Here is an 18,356-nt window from a genome sequence, read left to right as displayed (position 1 = left end):
TCTGCAGCCACACTCAGAGGAAGCGATCCAAAGCTACTCCATCCCCGTCTCCCTAGTTAGCAAGGGCCTTGTTTTCGACCTCAGTACCATCTCACAGACTGTTGCACCGGCTGCCTCTGCTCTCCTTCGGAAGTTTTCCATCATTCCTGCCATATAAATGGAGCCAGGCCAGCGGCAGGCCCCTTCCCATAAAGACAGCTGTACGTTTGCGTTAGTCCTGACAAGAAGTGGGGGATTGGATGGCCGAGTCTTCATTTAAAAACATCTGTGGATGTCATCGTCCAGATGTAGCCTATGCTATCTCTGTTTATCTGACTTTGTCTGCATGGAAAGAGGAAGGAAGGAAAGACAGACAGACGGAAGGAAGATGCACAGAGGCAAAAGTCGAGAGTCAGGCACTGGGCTCTTCACTGGAGGATGCTGATGCTTGTCATGGATGTGCTGCTTTCCAGAAGGCACCAGCCTAAACAGCCTCCTGCTCAAGGGGCTGGCAGACCCAGATCACCAAATGCCTGGCCAGCACTGGGTAACGCTTGCTTGCCTTTGGTTTAAAAGGCATGATGGCCCCACTCAAGGTTGCCTGGAGGCAGGCTGCTGCTGTATTAGGCCCTGGTGAGAGTAAGATCCTGTGGGTAAACCTGGGCCCGGCTGTTAGTGTGTGTGGGTGGGCACTTGAATAGGAAAGCCACCACTGAGTCCAGCTGTGTTATGGACCCAGCTACCTCACTGCACCCCCCAACCCCCGTTCTGAGCATCCCAAAGTCTGGGGGGGTTCGAGAACCTTCCCTTCCATGGGTAAAAACTGTGCGGTTAGAGCATCTGTGTGCAGCAGCCTCGTTTTGACAATGAGGCTAACAGTGCTTCTGTAGTAAATAGACCCAAAAAGCGCTGTGCCCCCCACCCCCACCCCCCCAGCACTACAGAACGTTTGTTAGAGGTTCCCATGAGTGTATCAGGACCTGCCTGCAGCATGTGAGGGGACTGCATGGTGGCTGCCACAAGTCACCCTCTTCGAGTCCCACTAGGGCAGCTAGCACTAAAGATGGCCAGCATGGGGACCATGCCACCACTACATGCTGTCACTCTTTCCAAGTGGCACTCTGAGATTGCTAATTGCTCATCAAATAACCCACATAAATGGCACCTGGAGATCTCTTCCAGGATGTCCCAGCCTCCTCTTTGGCCTTGTGCTGCACTCTCTGTGTGATGTAATGGTTTCCCCTTCAGCTGATAGCAGCCAGAGTAAAATGAACCCCTTGAACCATGTTTCCCAGCCATTGCAGCTCAGAGATTTCCTTGCCCCCTCCAGGACTGAACAGTGTGCTGTCTTGACTATACCTCCTTCATCTGCTGCTCTGTTGACAAACACCAAGCTGGTTCCCTGTTTCAGCACAGAGTATGTGACCCAAAGCCACTACTCCTAACCACTCTCCTCAAGATGGTGCCTTTCCCCCTCCTCAACCCTCACTGCTGCTCTCTGTTCCCATGGATCTGTCTCCTGTGGACACTTAGTCTGTGGAGTGCTGGCCATTGAGGCTTTCTGTATCTGGCCTCTTTCACTCAGCATTCATGTGATCACAGCCAGGGAAGGGCTGCATTTATGACAAGCGACACCGTTCTTCCACTTGCCAGTAGATGGATACTTGTTCCCACCTTAGCCACAGGGACCAGAATGCCACGAGTCTCTGTGAAACTTCCGCATGTACAAGCACAGCCATGATCTCTGTCAGAAATGGTTCCTGCTGGGAATCTTCTTGAGAACATTTCACCCTGCTGAGGGTGCTCCTGTCACATTGGGAATGTGACCTCTGTCTGCAGGTGCCAAGGGACAGTCCATGTCCTTAGTCGATATTGAAAAATTTAAGGGCCATTGAGTGCTTAGCCCTAAGGGATCTGATACCAATCCCAGAGACCTGAGTTCCACTTGACGTACATGGTGGAAGAAGAGATACTCACAGGTTGTTCTCTGACGCACGCACGCACGCACGCAAGCAAGTACTCCCTTATGTCTCTCCCATATGCACACACACATGCTCCTACACACATACACCTGTATTCACAAATGCATTCACAGATAAATAAATATACAAATAAATATACCTTAAAATGTTTCTCAAGAGAAAAAAGTAATAAATGTGGCTGGAGTGAAGCCCAGTCACAGACCACACAGTCAGTACATAGAGGGCCTCAGGTTCTGTACCGGCTGGTTTTGTGTGCCAACTTGACACAAGCTGGAGTTATCACAGAGAAAGGAGCCTCACCTGAGGAAATGCCTCCATGAAACCGAGCTGTAAGGCATTTTCGAAACTAGTGATCAAGGGTGGGAGGGCCCAGCCCACTGTGTGTGGTGCCATCCCTGGGCTGGTGGTCTTGGGTTCTATAAGAGAGCAGGCTGAGGGGTTGGGGATTTAACTCAGTGGTAGAGCGCTTGCCTAGCAAGGGCAAGGCCCTGGGTTCGGTCCCCAGCTCCGAAAAAGAAAAAAAAAAAAAGAAGAAAGGAAGAAAGAAAGAAAGAAAGAGAAAGAAAGAAAGAAAGGAAGGAAGAAAGAAAGAAAGAAAGAAAGGCTGAGCAAGCTATGGGAAGCAAACCAGTATGCAGCACCCCTCCATGGCCTCTGCATCAGGTCCTGCCTCCTGACCTGCTTGAGCTCCTGTCCTGACTTCCTTTGGTGGTGAACAGCAGTGTGGAAGTGTGAGCTGAATAAACCCTTTCCTCCCCAACTTGCTTCTTGGTCATGATGTTTGTGCAGGAATAGAAACCCTGCCTAAGACAGGTTCTGTCTCTAAACTCCACAAACCAAACACTGACAACAGTCCAAGACCCGACCCCTCAGTCACTCCCCACCCCCGGCTCCCCCATCCCACTTCTGCTGCTCCTCTTTGGGCTCTCAGCACCTGCGCTGTTTGTTCCCTGAGACACTGGAAACTTGCAGTCCTTCTGCCTGATACCCAGCCGGCTGGCATTTGCACAGGGTCAGACCCCATCACCCCTGCAGACAGGAAATGCTGGAAAAGGGATCTCATGCTGCAGATGGTACTCCGAAGTGCTGTGGTCTCACCAAGAGGCCTAACCTTTCCCCTTCCGACGCAGGCACCCTTCAGTCCCCAGCTGGAGTGCATGGGGTCGGGGACATCACCCCAGATGATGCCTTATCGGCATGCATTCAGTCAGTGCTGCAGGCCAGGTGAGGCTCCAGAACGTTTTTTGTTGTTGGTGGTGGTGGCCCTCCACCTCTCTGCGGGGAAACGTCACCCTTGAAGGACTGGAAAATAACACTTCCCAAGCACATGCTAAGTGCTCAGACCCTGTCTCTTCCCAGCTGGAGACCTGGCCTCCACTGAGTCACAGAGCTGCTCTGGACAAGGTGCTAGGTAGCATGGTCACTCACAAAGGTCTGTGGTTTCCCCTGAACTTCTTTTTTTTAATTAGTTCCTCCCCCTGTGTCCCCTACTAGCTTTTTTAAAAAGAAGCATTTATTTACTTTATGTGAGTTTACTGTCGCTGTCTTCAGACACACCAAAAGAGGGCGCCAGACCTCATTACAGATGGTCGTGAGCCACCATGTGGTTGCTGGGAGTTGAACTCAGGACCTCTGGAAGAGCAGTCAGTGCTCTTAACCGCTAAGCCATCTCTCCTAGAATGTTCTATAAAGTCACTTTTTCATCCGTGACTGGACGCTGGCAGGAAGCATGTGGGCCCTGTGTTATGGCAGTGGTCAACATGGATGGATGTACTCGGAGATCTTCCAGGTCACAGGAAAGGCTTGGAGAGGCAGAGGAACTTAGCTGGGGTGGCACAGGCTCAGGAGAGACAAGGTTCAGGGCTCGGGCCAGCTCTGCGTGGTGCCCGTGCCAGCTGCTGCTCACCACTCTCCTGGTCACGTCTTTTTGAACACCCCATAGCTAAGATCAAGCCATCCTTCCCACAAAGGCGCCTGCTGTTCTGTGACAGCTGTAGCCGGGACAAGTTGGGTGGTTAGTGAAACACCTGTGTGTGTACGACACCGTCTTACCTTTCCAGGGATCAGACGCTGCCAACCCAAGGTGCTCAGAGGCTGACCTGTCGAGTCCTTGGTCTCTCAGGGTGACACCCATGGGCAAGGGTATTGCTTGTGGAGACTTTCCTCTGGTGAGCTCTCCCCACTCACTAAAAAGCTCCAGGTAAGTACCATTTGTCTGGGCATCTCCTCTGCTCAGAGCTGGGGAGGGCTCGAGGCCGCTGAGCAGTGCATTCCTGGCTCTCAGATGACCAGGGCGGGACTGTGAGGTAGGGACAGCATCCCGGAGTGAGCCGCCTAGACCAGGCAGCACTACATGCAGGGTACTAGAGACAACCACGTGGTTTGAGGGCGAGAGCACACAGGTAGGTCGCTCTCCGAGTGAGAGACTCCTCAGTACCATCCAGGCATCCTGGCAAACAAAGGCCAACAAACGACATCATCGGCCCCGAGGAGCTCATTAAGCCCAGTGCCTGGTGACCTGCCTATAGGAGGCCATCGAGCCAGGAACACAGCCAGGAAGGAGCCAGAGTGCAAGATGAGCCAGGCACCCTGCCAACTGGTGGCATGACCAGGGCTCTGCTGTACCCTCCAGGGAACCCAAGTTCCTCTGCGGGGATGAGAATGCGGGGGCGAGGTAAGTTTCCACATCCTCTCCTGGTGACTCCAGGGAAGCCTGGGTTGGCGCTGTGTCTCTCCTGTGCCCGCACAGCACAGGTGGAAGGCAGAGAGAATGGGTACCTGCCCACCTCTCGTGGACAGCGTCCTTCTCCTCTAAGGCCTTGAAGCTGCCAGAAGCATGAATTTATCTGGGGATGCCATTGCTGTCATTTAAAAGTGAAACACTGCTGTGTCTACCTCCAAAGGCTGATCACTGTGCACATCCCTGAGGCCAGCAGTGTCGGGGGCATTGTATGGGGGCTCAGCAGGGGCCAAGGAGACTCAGGAGCCAGCTATGAGCTCAGCAATCCTGTCTTAGGGCTGTGAGTACCTCCTCTTAGGATTGAGTGATGTAGAAAAGCAGAAATGGCGGCCCTCATCCACCCTGTGACCAGATCGTGGAGCCTCTTAGTTGTTGCCAGCAACATGGCCATCGCACTCCCGGAGGACGATGACCCCAGGAGAAGGCAGAGGGCCTTGGAGTGGGGACCTGCACATGGCTCACCCAGCTGGGCAGGTGCTGTACAAGATGATGGCTGCCGAGAGCAGATGGGGCCTGGTGGTTCAGGCTGGTCACCCTAGTACTCGGGAGGCTGAAGCAAGAAGATCGCAAGTTTGGGCCAGCCTGACCACATAGAGATACTAAATTTAAAATAATATTAATATATTGTTATTCATTATCATTGTTAATATTATTAATATAATTATTATTGTTATTATAAATGCACTCTTCTGGGCCAGGGCATAGTCTTCTGGTAAAGCCATGTACAACACAAGTCAGGTCCACTTTCAGCTACCAGCACATAAAGATATTCCACACCAGGCCTGGGGGACATGCCTGTGATCTCTAAGTACTGGGGAGGCTTAGGCAGGAGGATTTCCACAAGTTCGAGGCCAGCCTGTGCTTACATAGCGAGACCCTGAGTGTAATAATCTACACACTGACATACAAATAGAAATTCCTGAGTCGGTTGCTCTAAGACGGCTTGGTATTTTACAAGTGTCAGTAAGCATCTAGATAACCCCCCTGGAGCATTGCATGTACTAACAGATACGCTCGCTTCATACCCACTGTAGTCACGGCAAAGTGGAGGGGCGTAACCAGGGTGGGCTGTTTACAAACTCTCTCTTGAAACTCTCAAAGTAGAAACGTCTGACACTGCAGCCTGGGTACCCAGCATCCCTGAACCAGGCACTTAAAAATGGCTACCTATCTTGATGGTCACACCAGCCTGGGAACCTGGAGTTCCATCCCACATAAAGGTGGGAGGAGAGAACCAACTCCATGAAGTTGTGTGTGTTCTGATCACCCTGCACACGCTGTGGCACACACACCCACATGTACACGCAGTATTAGAGCTTTTTCAAAGAAATTAAACGACTCGGCAGGGCATACACCTGTAACCCCAGCATAGAGAAGGTGGAGCCAGGAGGATGAGCAGTTTGAGGTATCTTTGGCTACATAGTAAGTTTGAGGCCAGCCTGGGCTACAGTGGGATCTGCCCCCAAATTCTTCCGTAGGAGAAGTATTGAGCCTTATTCCACGTAAGCTCAGGGTACCTCCTTGGACAGTGCCTCATGTTTCCTCCCCAGCATCCAGTGCTGTCTGCTCCTCATGTGTCTCCGCTCTGCTTGGCCCAGCAGCTCAGGACCTGTCTTGGGGGCAGATGTAGGGACCCCAAATCCCTGGGGTTACTCCAGGAAGCCTCAGAGGTGCCCTGGCCTGCACATCTGTGAGGAGTCAGCAGGCAGCTGTAGGCACCCATGGGTGTTACACAGGGAGGGTGACACTCTGACCCCTGTCCACGAAGCCAGGAGGAAGGATGTGGCCACCCACCGCAGCCGCCTTCTTCATATACCTCAGGCATCCTCGAGCACTCCCAGCTCCGGTTATTTATAAGAACCCTGAAGACTTGTGCCAGGCAGAGATGTGCTCCACAGTCTGAGAATAGCAGGCAGGGGCTGCTTGCCCGTGACATCATCTGGGAACAGCCACCAGGGATGTACCACCTTCACACCAGCAGTACAACACACACACACACACACACACACACACACACACACACACACACCAGCCACAGCTGCTCTGGAGGCTGCCTGTCCCTCCCTTGCAGAGGCTGAGCAGAGCCTGGGGGCCTGGGGCATCTCATCAGTTGGAAGAAGGGATTGGAAGCCACAGGTATGCTACCTAGGGCTGTGGAGCTAAGTTCCATCCCCCCCCCCCCAGTCCTGATTGGCTGGCCACCTGGCCCAGCAGTAGGAGAAACAAGAGGCGGGGGTTAGCCCAATGGAGCCCGGATCAGCTTCCTCCAGTTCACTGCAAGCATTTTTGCTCAGCCAGCCCTGACTCCAGGCTGTCCCCTGTCTTCAAACCAGATGCTCTGGGGTCCCCGTGCCTGCTAGAGCCTTGGCATCCAGAGTAGCCACTGCAACTGGGAATGTGCTCAAAGCCCACTAGGGGCCCACAAGATGGGTAAAGGTGCTTGCTGCAAAACCTGACAACCCGAGTTCAATCCCTGGAACCCATATGATGGAAAAGACCACAAATCCTGCAGGTTGTCCTCTGACCTCCACATCTGCACTTTGGCATGAGTGTGTACCTACAGAACCACGTGCATGCGTGCATACACACACACACACACACACACGCACACACACACACACACACACATACACACAGAGCACCAACTGAATTTGACTTTTCACCTGCAACTCTCTAATGTGTGTGTATGCATGTATATGCGCACATGTATGTCCATGTGAGCATGTGAAGGCCAGAGAACATTTAATGGGACTCAGTTCTCTCCTTCCATGTGGGTTATCAGGCTTGGTGGCTGAAGCTAGACATATTGGAGTCACTTTAGGGGACACCCTCCTGTCCTCCTCTATCCCATGTCTCATTTAGGAAAGGTACAGGCATAGCTGAGCCAAGGTCTTAACCACTCCTAGGAGCAGAGGCTAATGAACAACCTTATTGGAACAGGCTTGGGGTCCTGCTCATTTTGGTGAGGGGTCTCATGGCCTAGTAGACAGGGACTGCCCACAAGTTCTCATGAGGAGGCCTCAGCACCCATAGCTGCTTCTAAATTTGTGTGTGTGGAGAAGTCTATGGACTCCTGCTAGCCCAAAAGAATGGGCCCTGGTCTGTGCCCTTTGGTTGGTGTAGGGGAAATCCTGTGAGTGAAATAGGGGCTCTCCATTTACCGTGCCACCGTGTGGGGGCCTTTGCTGTAACCCCAGGGCCATCTCACCTGCATGCTGTCCATCGCTGCCTACCTCTTAGACTGAGGTCCCCTCAGGACAATTTATGCCTTCTGTGCGTGCACTCTGCTGCTCCCTGGGGAGCAACTCGGTTCCTTTGGGAAGTGGGAGGGTGGAGTACCGTCTCCTCCCCCACCCCTGATCCCCCCACCACCTCTATGACCCTCACATAGCTGGGACCCCCAGCTTAGCCCACGTTGGGTCCCCGAGTGAAACTGACCCACATCCTACACCTCCCTCTGGCTGATGAAGGAGTGGAGTTTGCTTCTTTATGTTAGTGCAACTCTGCAGGGTTTTGGTGCCAGCGGGAGTGGGCAGCTGGGAGCCAGTTCCCCTCTCCTGCCCCTGCCTAGTCAGCAGCCAGCAACGGCTTGGGTTCTGCTGAGTCAACGTGGCCAGGCCTGGCCGTTGGCTCTGCAGCACCTGCCTGGGCTGGTCCCCTGATGGAAGCTCTCTCTGCTCAGCTTCAAATTTTACCCTGTGTAATGCTGCAACCACCCTGTGTTTATCAGCCCCGAGTCTCTGTGCAGCCGTGGGTGCAGGTGCTCAGAAGGGAGGAGGGGGGAGGAGAACCCTCTGCAGGGCTCCCCTCACCTCCACTGCTCCAGGCTGGGAAGGAAGTGACAGGCTCAGCCCACACTGCTGGCTTCACCCTGCAGGATTGCACTGGGCCTCTAGATATAGCCTCAGCCCCCCACACTGATGGAGGTTGGGAGCCTAGCTGAAGGACAGACAGGGACAATCATCCCAGAAACTGTCCCTGGTCTTGCTACTCCCTGCCACCCTCCCTGCTCCGGATGTGTGTGATCTGTGACTATGAAGCTAGGAGGAAAATGCACTTGGACCCAAGGGGCCAGCACTCTGTAATGTACCAGGACACAGCACACTGTGTCCCTGAGGGGAATCTCAGGTAAGTGCATCAGACCCCATTTATGCCCAGCAGTCCAGGGTTTGTCCCTGGCTACATCAGAACCAATGGAGACCTGGACAGGGGTGTGGCTCTGCTAGGAGAGAGCCCAGCCTTCTAGGAGTGGGAGCGTCATCTCCAGTTATAAAAACTGGGCTCGGGGGCTGGAGAGATGGCTCAGTGGTTAAGAGCACCCGACTGCTCTTCCAGAGGTCATGAGTTCAATTCCCAGCAACCACATGGTGGCTCACAACCATCTGTAAAGATATCCGATGCCCTCTTCTGGTGTATCTGAAGACAGCTACAGTGTACTTATATATAATAAATAAATAAATCTTAAAAAAAAAAAACTGGGCTCGGGCTCAGTGGTTAGAGCACCAACTGCTCTTCCAGAGGTCCTGAGTTCAAATCCCAGCAACCACAGGGTGGCTCACAACCATCTGTAATAGGATCCGATGCTCGCTTCTAGTGTGTCTGAAGACAGCTACAGTGTACTCATATACAAAATAAGTAAATAAATCTTTTAAAAAATCTTTAAATAAAAACTGGGCTCTGTGGCACAGGCCACGTATAACCAAGCTGGGTCACCCTGGTGGCTGGAGACACCTCTAAGAAGTGTCAGCAGTCATGGGCTAGTGACTGGGACCCAGGATGGCTCAGTCACCTGCTCACTAGGTGAACTCCAGCCCCTTTGAGTCTCAGTTTCCATATCTCCAACATGGGATGGTAAAGGGGGGTGTCTTCTCATTGGCCATGCTAGCAGAGATGGTTGAAGGAAAGCCACTGACATGTGGAGACCCTCCTTGTCTAGTATCCTCACACACCCCAACTCCTGTGGCCACATTTGTGGCTCTGGCTTTGGAAGTAAATGCATAGAAAAGGAAGAGTGTCCCCACCACTGTGTTCTTGTATCTCCACCCCAAATGTTCATGACAGCATGAGTCACAGCAGCCAAAAGACAGAGCCCACTGAGTGTCCATCTTATGAAGAATGAATAAACAAAACAAACAAAGAAACAAATGTCCCGATTGTGGAATAGTACTCAGCCACGAAGAGGAAAGGAACACGAAGACACTGTGAGGAATCAGATGTGAAAGGCCACCGGATGCACAATTCTGTTTACACGAAAGAAAGATCCGGAGTTGGTGAGTTCCTGGAGGCTGGGGGATTGCAGGATCACAGCTGAAAGTGTGAGAACGAAAAAGATACTGTAAAGGTGACTGCAGTCATGGTCACACAGTCCGGGTTATGCGTTTTAGTCAGGGAAATCCGTGGACATATCGAATACAGCCACAGCCGGTCGGCTTCAGAGCCTCCCAGAGTTGTGATGTGAAATGTCCTCATCCCAACCTTGGCACTTGACTGCAGCTTCTGGACCCAGGACTCAGACTTTTAAAAAAAAGAACCGGAGGCAGTGCGCGCGCATGCGCACACAAACTAAGCAAACCGCCCCACCCTGTCCCCACCGTGTTGGGTTGTCTTAACGCGCTCAGACTCTGTCTCTGCTCAGTTTTTGTTTGGTTGGTTTCGCTTTGTTTTTGTGGCTTAGAAGAATAAAGGCGGTTATCTTCTGGTTCTGGGAGCTGGAGGTCTCGCTGGGCCACCAGCAAGGTGCAGATAGTATCTCTCTAGCAGCCTCGGGGAGCGGGGCTGTTTGGTGCAGTTTTCAGCTTTTAGAGGCTACATCCCTTGCTCTCCTAGGTCCCTTCTTCCCTCTTCAAAGCCAGCCATGACTGGCTGGGCCAGTGTCCCATCTCCCTCGGTCCCTGTATATGCTGTGTTTGCTCAGGATCCGTCTGGTCAGCACGAGCAGCCTCAAGTCCTTCCCCCAGGTCCACGACCCAACAGTCCCAGGTTCGAGGCAGGGATCGGACAGCTCCCTTGGGCCGCCTGCTGTGATGGAGGAGGTGGCTCCTCAGGGCCCCCTACAGACTGGGTACAGCGGGCTGTGAGGAGAACTACATTCACCCACCGGTGTGCGCTGCTCCTGAGAGCTCCGGGCCTTTACTCTCCCACCCCGAAGCTCCATACAAGGCACAGTGGATTCGAAATGGATTCTGGGCTCCGGCCACCTCTCTCTGCCGCTCCACTCCAATGCAGATTTGAAGCCCATCCAGGGACAAGCTTCCATTTGCCCCTGTCTTCGCCAGTGATTGGTCACTATTTTTAATTGTGTAAATAATGGAGAAGCGCACTCAAGCCGCCCTCCCCAAGGAGACCTAGCCTCCTATTTTTAGGCCCCCCCTGGCCCATGGACCTGCATCCCTCTGGGGTCCGGCCGGAAACTGAAAAAGAGATCCTGGGGGCTCAGTAGTCCTGTAACCTGGAAGAGGTTGGGGTTGGGAATGAGAGGTCCGAGGTCAGTACCCACGGGGACCCTCACCCAGGCTGGTGGGGGACTGGAGGGGGGGTTGTCTCAAGGTCCCTGAGGATGATGGGAGGGACTCCTAAGGTCCTGACTTAAGAAGGGGCTAGTAAAAGGTGGAGTTTGAGATTCCATTATTCATTGAACTGTACTCAAGAGACATAGGGAGTTCATCATGGGGTCTCCCTCCCTTGTTTGAGAACAAGGCTGGGAGCCCAGGCTGGCCCTGAACTCTGCATAGCCAAGGATGGTCTTGAATCCCTGACACTCCACTTGCCAAGTTCTGGGATTACAGGTGTTCCACCATGTCTGGTGGATGCAGTGTTGGGGGATGGAACCCAGGCCTTCCTGCATGCCAGGTTAATGTGGTACCAACTAAGCCACAGCCTTAGCCCCTTCCTTTTCAGAGATAGGCTCACACTGTGTATCCTGGATGGGCTAAAGAGTTCCCAGCAGGGGCTGGGGATTTAGCTCAGTGGTAGAGCCCTTACCTAGGAAGCGCAAGGCCCTGGGTTCAGTCCCCAGCTCCGAAAAAAAGAACCAAAAAAAAAAAAAAAAAAAAAAAAGAGTTCCCAGCAATCCTCCTGCCTCAGCTTCCCAGGTCTGGGGTCACAGGCCTGAATCAGAACAGCTGTGCCCTTGGAAGGAATTGGCTGATGGGCTTCTGTTTGATGTGGTCTGTCTATCCAGCTGGCTGGCACCTAGAGCCCCTTCTAATTTCCTGGAGTCTTTATAAGTCACGAAAATTATCCAGTATTTCCGTGGTATTCCAAAACCCGGGGGGAATCACCCCACACTTACAGGATCCTAGAAATGGCTGTTCAGAGTTCAAATCCATTGGGGGGGAGAGACCACTGGGGTCTCCGACCAATAAAACAGGGGAGCGTCTGGTGTCCCTCCAGGCCCCTGCAGCAGTATCTGGCTCCCCATATCTGTTTGCAGACTGGGGTCCGTCCGTCTATAGGGCCACCCATGTTCCTGGCCAATGCATGAATGTCATACAAACAGGTAAGGCTCCACCATGGACTGAGCTTGTGCAGAATCTTGTAAAATAGGAGGACCCTGAAAGCTCCTTACTGAGTTACTGTAGGGAGCGGCTAAAGATGGCGCCGACATCCGGTGGTCGTTTGTGGTAAACACCTACAGCGCATGTGTTGGCAGACCCCCCAGTACCTACAAGGCCAGGGTGATATTCATGCTAAATAGGTATTTCATGCTCCACCAATCCCCAGTGGACAAATTTACAGCCACAGCCTGTTTTGTATTTAAGGCGAGTGCCTTTGTTCCCCGGGGTCCCTGTATCATCAATAAGGTGTTCCTGCAATAAAGGCTGATTGAGAAGGATCCAACGGTGTTGCGTCTTCCTTGCCGGTCGAGGTGGGCGCGACAAGTTACTGCTGGCTTGAGTCGGCCATTTGGGATGTCTACACTGTGGGAATTGGCAAACACCACCAATGGACTTCCTAGAGGGTACTTAGCCGGGGATTATCATCTCTGACAGTTGGAGCAGATGAGCCTTAGTCAACCCTCCTCACAGCTACCCCAGGAAGACAGTGCTGCTGTGCCATGTTACAGACGGGAAAACCGAGGCACCGGGAGGTGAAGTCACCCACTTGAGCAAGCATGACCCCACAGCGGAGCTAAAGGCAGGGCCCAGCTCAACCTCGACGGGCTCAGCCACCCTCTGGTTTCCTAGGGACCAGACTTGCAAATCACACTGGCACAGAGACAAACAGGTTTGTCTGCTCCTGGCCTTTAGCTCCTCTGAAGGACCTGTGCCTCCAAGGACAAGCAATTAGTTACCTGGTGACTGAGATAGCCTTGTGTTGGGGAGGGGGAGGGAGCCCCCATGGTGCCTTCCATGCGTAAGTCTCCCTCCAGACCTCAATTTAGCTTTGATGACGCCAACAGAGTGGCTGGTAATACTGAATAAAAGCGGTGGTGTCCTGGACCAGCAGCAGCAGGCTTTGTATGGACAGAGCCCTGCTGAGTGCTCGCATCACTGCCAGAGGGGGAGGGCGGGTGCCGCCCCAGCACCCACGCAGCTTCCCACAGCCGGCTGTCTCTGTGGGGCCACGGGTGGGGACAGTTATGGACTCTGAAGTTCAGTTTGGAGATTCAGATCTCTGAGGTCCTCCTGAGAGCTCACCCTGGCTGTTACCACTCCACCCTCGGGTCTCTCGCACTCCATCTGCGTGAAGGCGGTGTCTAATCCCCGTTTGGAGCTTAAAGACCTAGTCGGGGCCCTGCACACAGTAGGACATCAGGAAACACACACTAAATGAGTGAACAAATGCACCAGTCAAACCGTCACTGTCTTTCCTGAGGACTCTTCACAGCCCCGGGGTGCAGGTGCAGGCTCTCCTTGGCGACCACACCCCAGCCTGGTGAAAACAGGCCTACACAGATCTGGATCCCGGAGGAAGACGGGGTCTCGGCAGAAAGATCAAGCACGGAGGAGATCCTCTTTGACAAGAAGCCCTAACCAGGATCCAGACACGAAACTTAGGTCGCGGGAAGTTTTAGGAACCCCAACATCCCGGGACCTGGGGAGCCCTTTCCTGCCCTCCTCCCAACAAAGGTCTGTCTGGGGGTTTAGAATTCTTGGAGCCACAAATGGAATCCCCCTGAGGTGGTCCAGCCTACTCAACAGCAATACCCCTCAGCCCCCACTTCCTTTGCCTCGGGAGTGGGGACAGTTTCCGTAAACTCTGGGCGGCTGCAGGGAGGACTGAGGACCTTCAGGGACGATCTCCTGGGAGGATCTCCAGGGACAGACCCAGCTCCCCGGAGGCCCAGAGTGGGTGGTAATCGGGGTTTCAGCGATGGGGCGGGGGCTGCAAGAGCTCCCAGGGCCCAGGTCCTGGGTTGGCTAGAGTGGGCTCCTGAGAACCCCAGCACCAAGGATGTGGGCGCCCTCACCACTAGAACTAGCGAGGTCAAAGATCCTGGGGACCCGGCACTTCCAGCCAGGACAAACCCTTAGCAGCTAAGCCGGACGTCACCAAGCAGAGCAGGGCATAGCCCGACAGCCCTAAAGTTGAATTTCTCTCTCTGGGAGCACCAGCCCCTCCTTCGTCAACTGCAAAGGATCCCACGGTACCCCGACGCCTTTCTCCCTGTGATCCCTTCCATGAGCATCTCACCGCGCCCCATTTGGAGATGGAGGAACGGTGGTTAGACCAGTAGCAGGACTGGCCAGTCAGGATCGCCTATCTCTGAGCTTAGCGGGTCCCCGGGACCCATGGGTCCCACTTTCTCCACTCAGTCCACGCCTGTCACCGGTGGCGCGCGCTCCTCTGGGCGCCCACCTGGGTGCAGGGCGTGCGGGGCCGCGGCTTTCAGACCAGGCTCACTCGCACGCCCTTCCTCTGTCCGGGTCGCCGGGGCTCCGCCTCTGGACCCGGTAAAATGGACTGAAGGATGCCGATCTCCCTGCTCGCAAGCTTATCCCGTGGGGTTGCGGCAGGGGCATAACTGCGTCGTCTACCCCCACCCCACCCCCCGCTTCCCGCCCCCGCGGCCGCGAGGGAAGCGGGCGAGCGCTAGGACCGCGCCGCTCCGCCTCCCGCCGCTATAAGAGGCCGCTCGAGCCCCACGCGGAACCGGCTCCGTGCCGCTGTCCCCGCGTCTCCACCGGGCTCGAGCTCAGCGCAGCCCAGGCAGTCCCCGTCCTGCGTGGGGCGCCCGGGGCCCCGCGGCGCACCATGGGCGCTGCCCACTCGGCGTCCGAGGAGGTGCGGGAGCTCGAGGGCAAGACCGGTTGTGAGTACCATACGGTGGCTGGGCACCTTCGCCGGCGGGGACCGTCGCTTTCATGGCCCCGCTTCGCGCCGCCGCGCTGTGTGACCTTGGGCTAGTGGCTGGCCCTCTCTGTGCCTCTTTCTCCGGCTGCTTCAGATGGGTTCCCGCCAGCCGCTGTGCGGGCGACGCCGCCGGGAGGGGTTGGCGGGGACCCCGGCCTTGGTGGGAGGGTGGCCCGGGAGGCGACATGACCCAAGACTCTCCCGGGCCAGGGCGGAGCCGGGCAGGTGGCGCGGCTACCAGGGCTGGCAGCCCGGGAGAGCGCCGAGCGCGCGGTGCACCCGCAAGTCTGCGGCTGGGGATGAGCGGGGAGGAAAGTTTGGAAGTGGCGGGACCCGGAGGAGCCGCGCGGTCCGCGGTGACCTTAGGCGGGGGTCACCCTGCCGCCTCCCCGTGTGTCCCCGCTCCCCGGCTGCAGGCTTGGGCACTCTGCCCAGAGTCCTCCGTGCTAGCCCGCACTCCCCGGACCGCAGAGGCCGGGCGGGGCGCGCGTGGGGGAAGCGCCGGTCCGCCCCGCGCTTGACCCTGGGCTCGGAAGCGACGGGGGGACCTGGACTTGCGCGTGGGCGCAGCTTGCTTCGGTGGCCGGACAGAGCCGGTTGTTAGTTCTGCCAGGGCTGTGTGACCTTGGGCCCGTCAGTTCTGGTCTCAGTTTGCCTCCTCTGAGGAATGGGAGGCTGGCGCTGCCCCGGGAATGCTGCGGCAGGAGGTTGCTGCTGAGTTGAAAGACCCCGGTCAGCCCCACCCGAGAGGGGATCCGGCTGGCACCCGCCTCCCCAAAGCCCGGTGAAGTCATAGAAAGTCCCCAGCTGCTGAGTGTCTACACCGCGCACACGGTATGTGAAGTGTGCAGCGGATCCGCGAGAGTCGTTTGTTCGGCCCGCTAAGGGCGCGCGCCGTTGGGGCGGTCCCGGCGAGCGCCGACTGTAGGTGCGCTGCCGCGAGTGTGTGCGCACCGGGTGCAAGAGGAACGGTGTGCAAGCCCGGAGTGTGTGCACACTGTGTGCAAGCGGTGAGCGTGCACACTGTGTGGGAGACCAGCAGGTGTGTGTGCAGTGTGTGAAAGCTGGGAGTGTATACACACTGTGTGCGAGGTAAACAGAAGTGTGTGCACGATATGTACAGGCATGACTATGTGTGCACACTGTGTAAAAACCGGGAGTGTATACACACTGTGTGCAAGGCAAGCAGGAGTGTGTGCGCACCGTGTAAAAGCCGGAAGTATATACACATTGTGTGGGAGGCAAGCAGTGTGAGCACTGTGTTGAAGGCAACAGAAGTGTGTGCACGCTGTGTGATCGCGTATGCACAGTGTGCACTGCTGTTTGAAGCACGGTTTCACGTTGGGGCTCAGGCTGCTGTGATCTGGGACACGCCCTGCCTCAGTCTCCCCAGTTCTGGGACTGCAGGGCAGCGTCTTCCCCCTCCCCCTTTTGTATTTTCTCTCTGAATTCATTTTACTGACCACAAACCAAAAGTTTCATAAACCTGTCCCGAGGCCCACGTGATGGAGGACGGCAGGAGTCCCCGCCCACTTCTGACTCAGTTTGACCTATTGCCAGTTGCTGTCCCAGCTGGTGTGGGGAGAGCTGGGATTCTGGCCGCAGATTGGGTCCCCACCGGAGCAGCACCCAGGGCCTTCTGGGGGAATTCCAGCGGGCTGTGGGTTTGACAGTGACGGGCTGCAAGGCATGCTGGGAGCCTTGTCAGTTTCCTGGGCCCAGCCTCCCACGGTGACAGATGCTCAGGCTCAGTGGCTGCCTGGAGGTGGCTGGGGTGGCTTCTTCACTTGCTGCCTGGGCTCAGAATTCATTTCTAAAAGGAGTTGGAGGGGAGAATCCCAGGTCCCCACAACCCCAGGAACAGTGTTTCCTAGGGTCCCACAGGCCCTGAAGGTGGCAGGTATGGTTTGAGCACTTTCACCCATTTGGCAAATCTTTATGGACTAGAGTTTTTCAGGATTTTAGAGGATGTGGAGGTGACCCAGAGAAGTCAATATTCCCAAACAGGATGCACAGCACACAGATCCACCTCATTGGCATTAAGTTTCCAGGAACAGAAAACGGGGGGGGGGGAGGGGGGGAGAGCGAGGCGGGGAGGGATAGGCCGGTAACTAAGGAGCCAGTCATGTGACAGTGACCAGAACACTGGAGTAGCAGGTGCCAAGGCCCTGTGGCAGGAGGCAGTTGGTCAGTGAGATTGGCCGATGACACAGCAGTCCTTCAGGCTCAGGCTGCACTGCAGCCCAACATCAGGGGTCCCTTGTGTTCCTGTGTCTCAGTTTCCTCTCCTGTCAGATGGACGTAGCAAGAGTGCTTCCCAGCTCTCAGAGCCATATTGAGCTCTTGGTCCCTGTATCCCTGCTGTGTGACATTCAGCAGGTCACTGCCTCTCTGAGCCTCAGTGCCCCACCTGAGCGTCGTCTCTGAGCAGTTGTGTGGACCTGGGAGGTGACATTAGCGAGGAAGCTACTGGACGTGGCGTGGGATTGGACAGGATCATGATGTGAGAACTTTCGGACGGCCAGTTGGACACCACTGCTCTTGGGCTCGCGTGTACAGGAACCTAGAACTTTACACAACACCCAGTAGGTCTTCACCCACATCTTCCAGGAAGCAGATAAGGCCGTTTCCTCTCCTGAGGGGAACTGAGGCTCAGAGAGGGACAGCGTTTTGCTCACAGCACCACAGCTGGGAGTGGCGGGTTGGGAGAGGGAGAGTTGTCCACCATGTTGTGACCTCTGGGGCAGGAACCGCTGCCCATGATGCATTGCTCTAACTTTCCTCACCCCAGGACCTTTGCACAAGCTTTTCGCTGCCCCTCCACTCTGCACCATCTTGATCAATGTTTGCTATTTATATGGGAGAATCCTCCTGTTACCTCCTCTTGGGTTAAGATTTCAGGGCAGAGTTCCCACCACCATCTAGGGCCCTGAGAGAATTTGCCTCCTTCCAGAAAACTTCCCTGCTTGGCCGCTCCCATGCAGCTTCGGTGGATACCCTCAGACCTGGTCTCCCTTATCCCACGCATTCCTCCGCTCCCACCTCAGACCATCACCTGCCTCCCCCTAAAATGTGCCTGCCCCCACGGAGTTGCTGGCAATGAGACCGCGGGAGGCTCACGTGAGGGGAGGGGGTTTCTGAGCTCTTTATATTCCAGAAAGCATCGCTGAGACCAGGGTTGCCTCCCGCTACAGGCCTTGTCCCCGCCAGCCTGAGTCACCCCAGGGAAAACCTGAAGGGAGCTCAGGAGCTTGCCTGCCCCCACAGGGCACACCCAAGGCTCCGCCCCGCCTCCCTCCACAGTGAGAACTGGTTGACTCTTGTCTCAGGCCTCCCTCTGAGCACCCACCTAGATTGTT

General features: G+C 55.3%; 1 protein-coding gene across 2 annotated transcripts in view; it reads left to right on the top strand.

Moving 5' to 3' along the window:
- Positions 1–14,773: 14,773 nt before the first annotated feature.
- Tesc (tescalcin) overlaps positions 14,774–18,356 on the top strand; it is a 33,834-nt gene continuing 30,251 nt past the window's right edge. Inside the window, exon 1 of one of the 2 annotated variants that reach the window (XM_006249426.4) lies at positions 14,774–14,956. In XM_006249426.4, coding sequence (XP_006249488.1) covers positions 14,899–14,956 — 58 coding nt within the window. In that variant the 5' untranslated portion in view covers positions 14,774–14,898. The remainder of the gene's footprint in view (positions 14,957–18,356) is intronic. The other variant, NM_001398612.1, reaches the window with a different exon arrangement.

This window comes from Rattus norvegicus, chromosome 12 (assembly GCF_036323735.1).
Source record: "Rattus norvegicus strain BN/NHsdMcwi chromosome 12, GRCr8, whole genome shotgun sequence".
NCBI lineage: Eukaryota > Metazoa > Chordata > Mammalia > Rodentia > Muridae > Rattus > Rattus norvegicus.
Note: the sequence above shows the minus strand (reverse complement) of the source record. Positions and strands in the feature narration are given on the sequence as shown.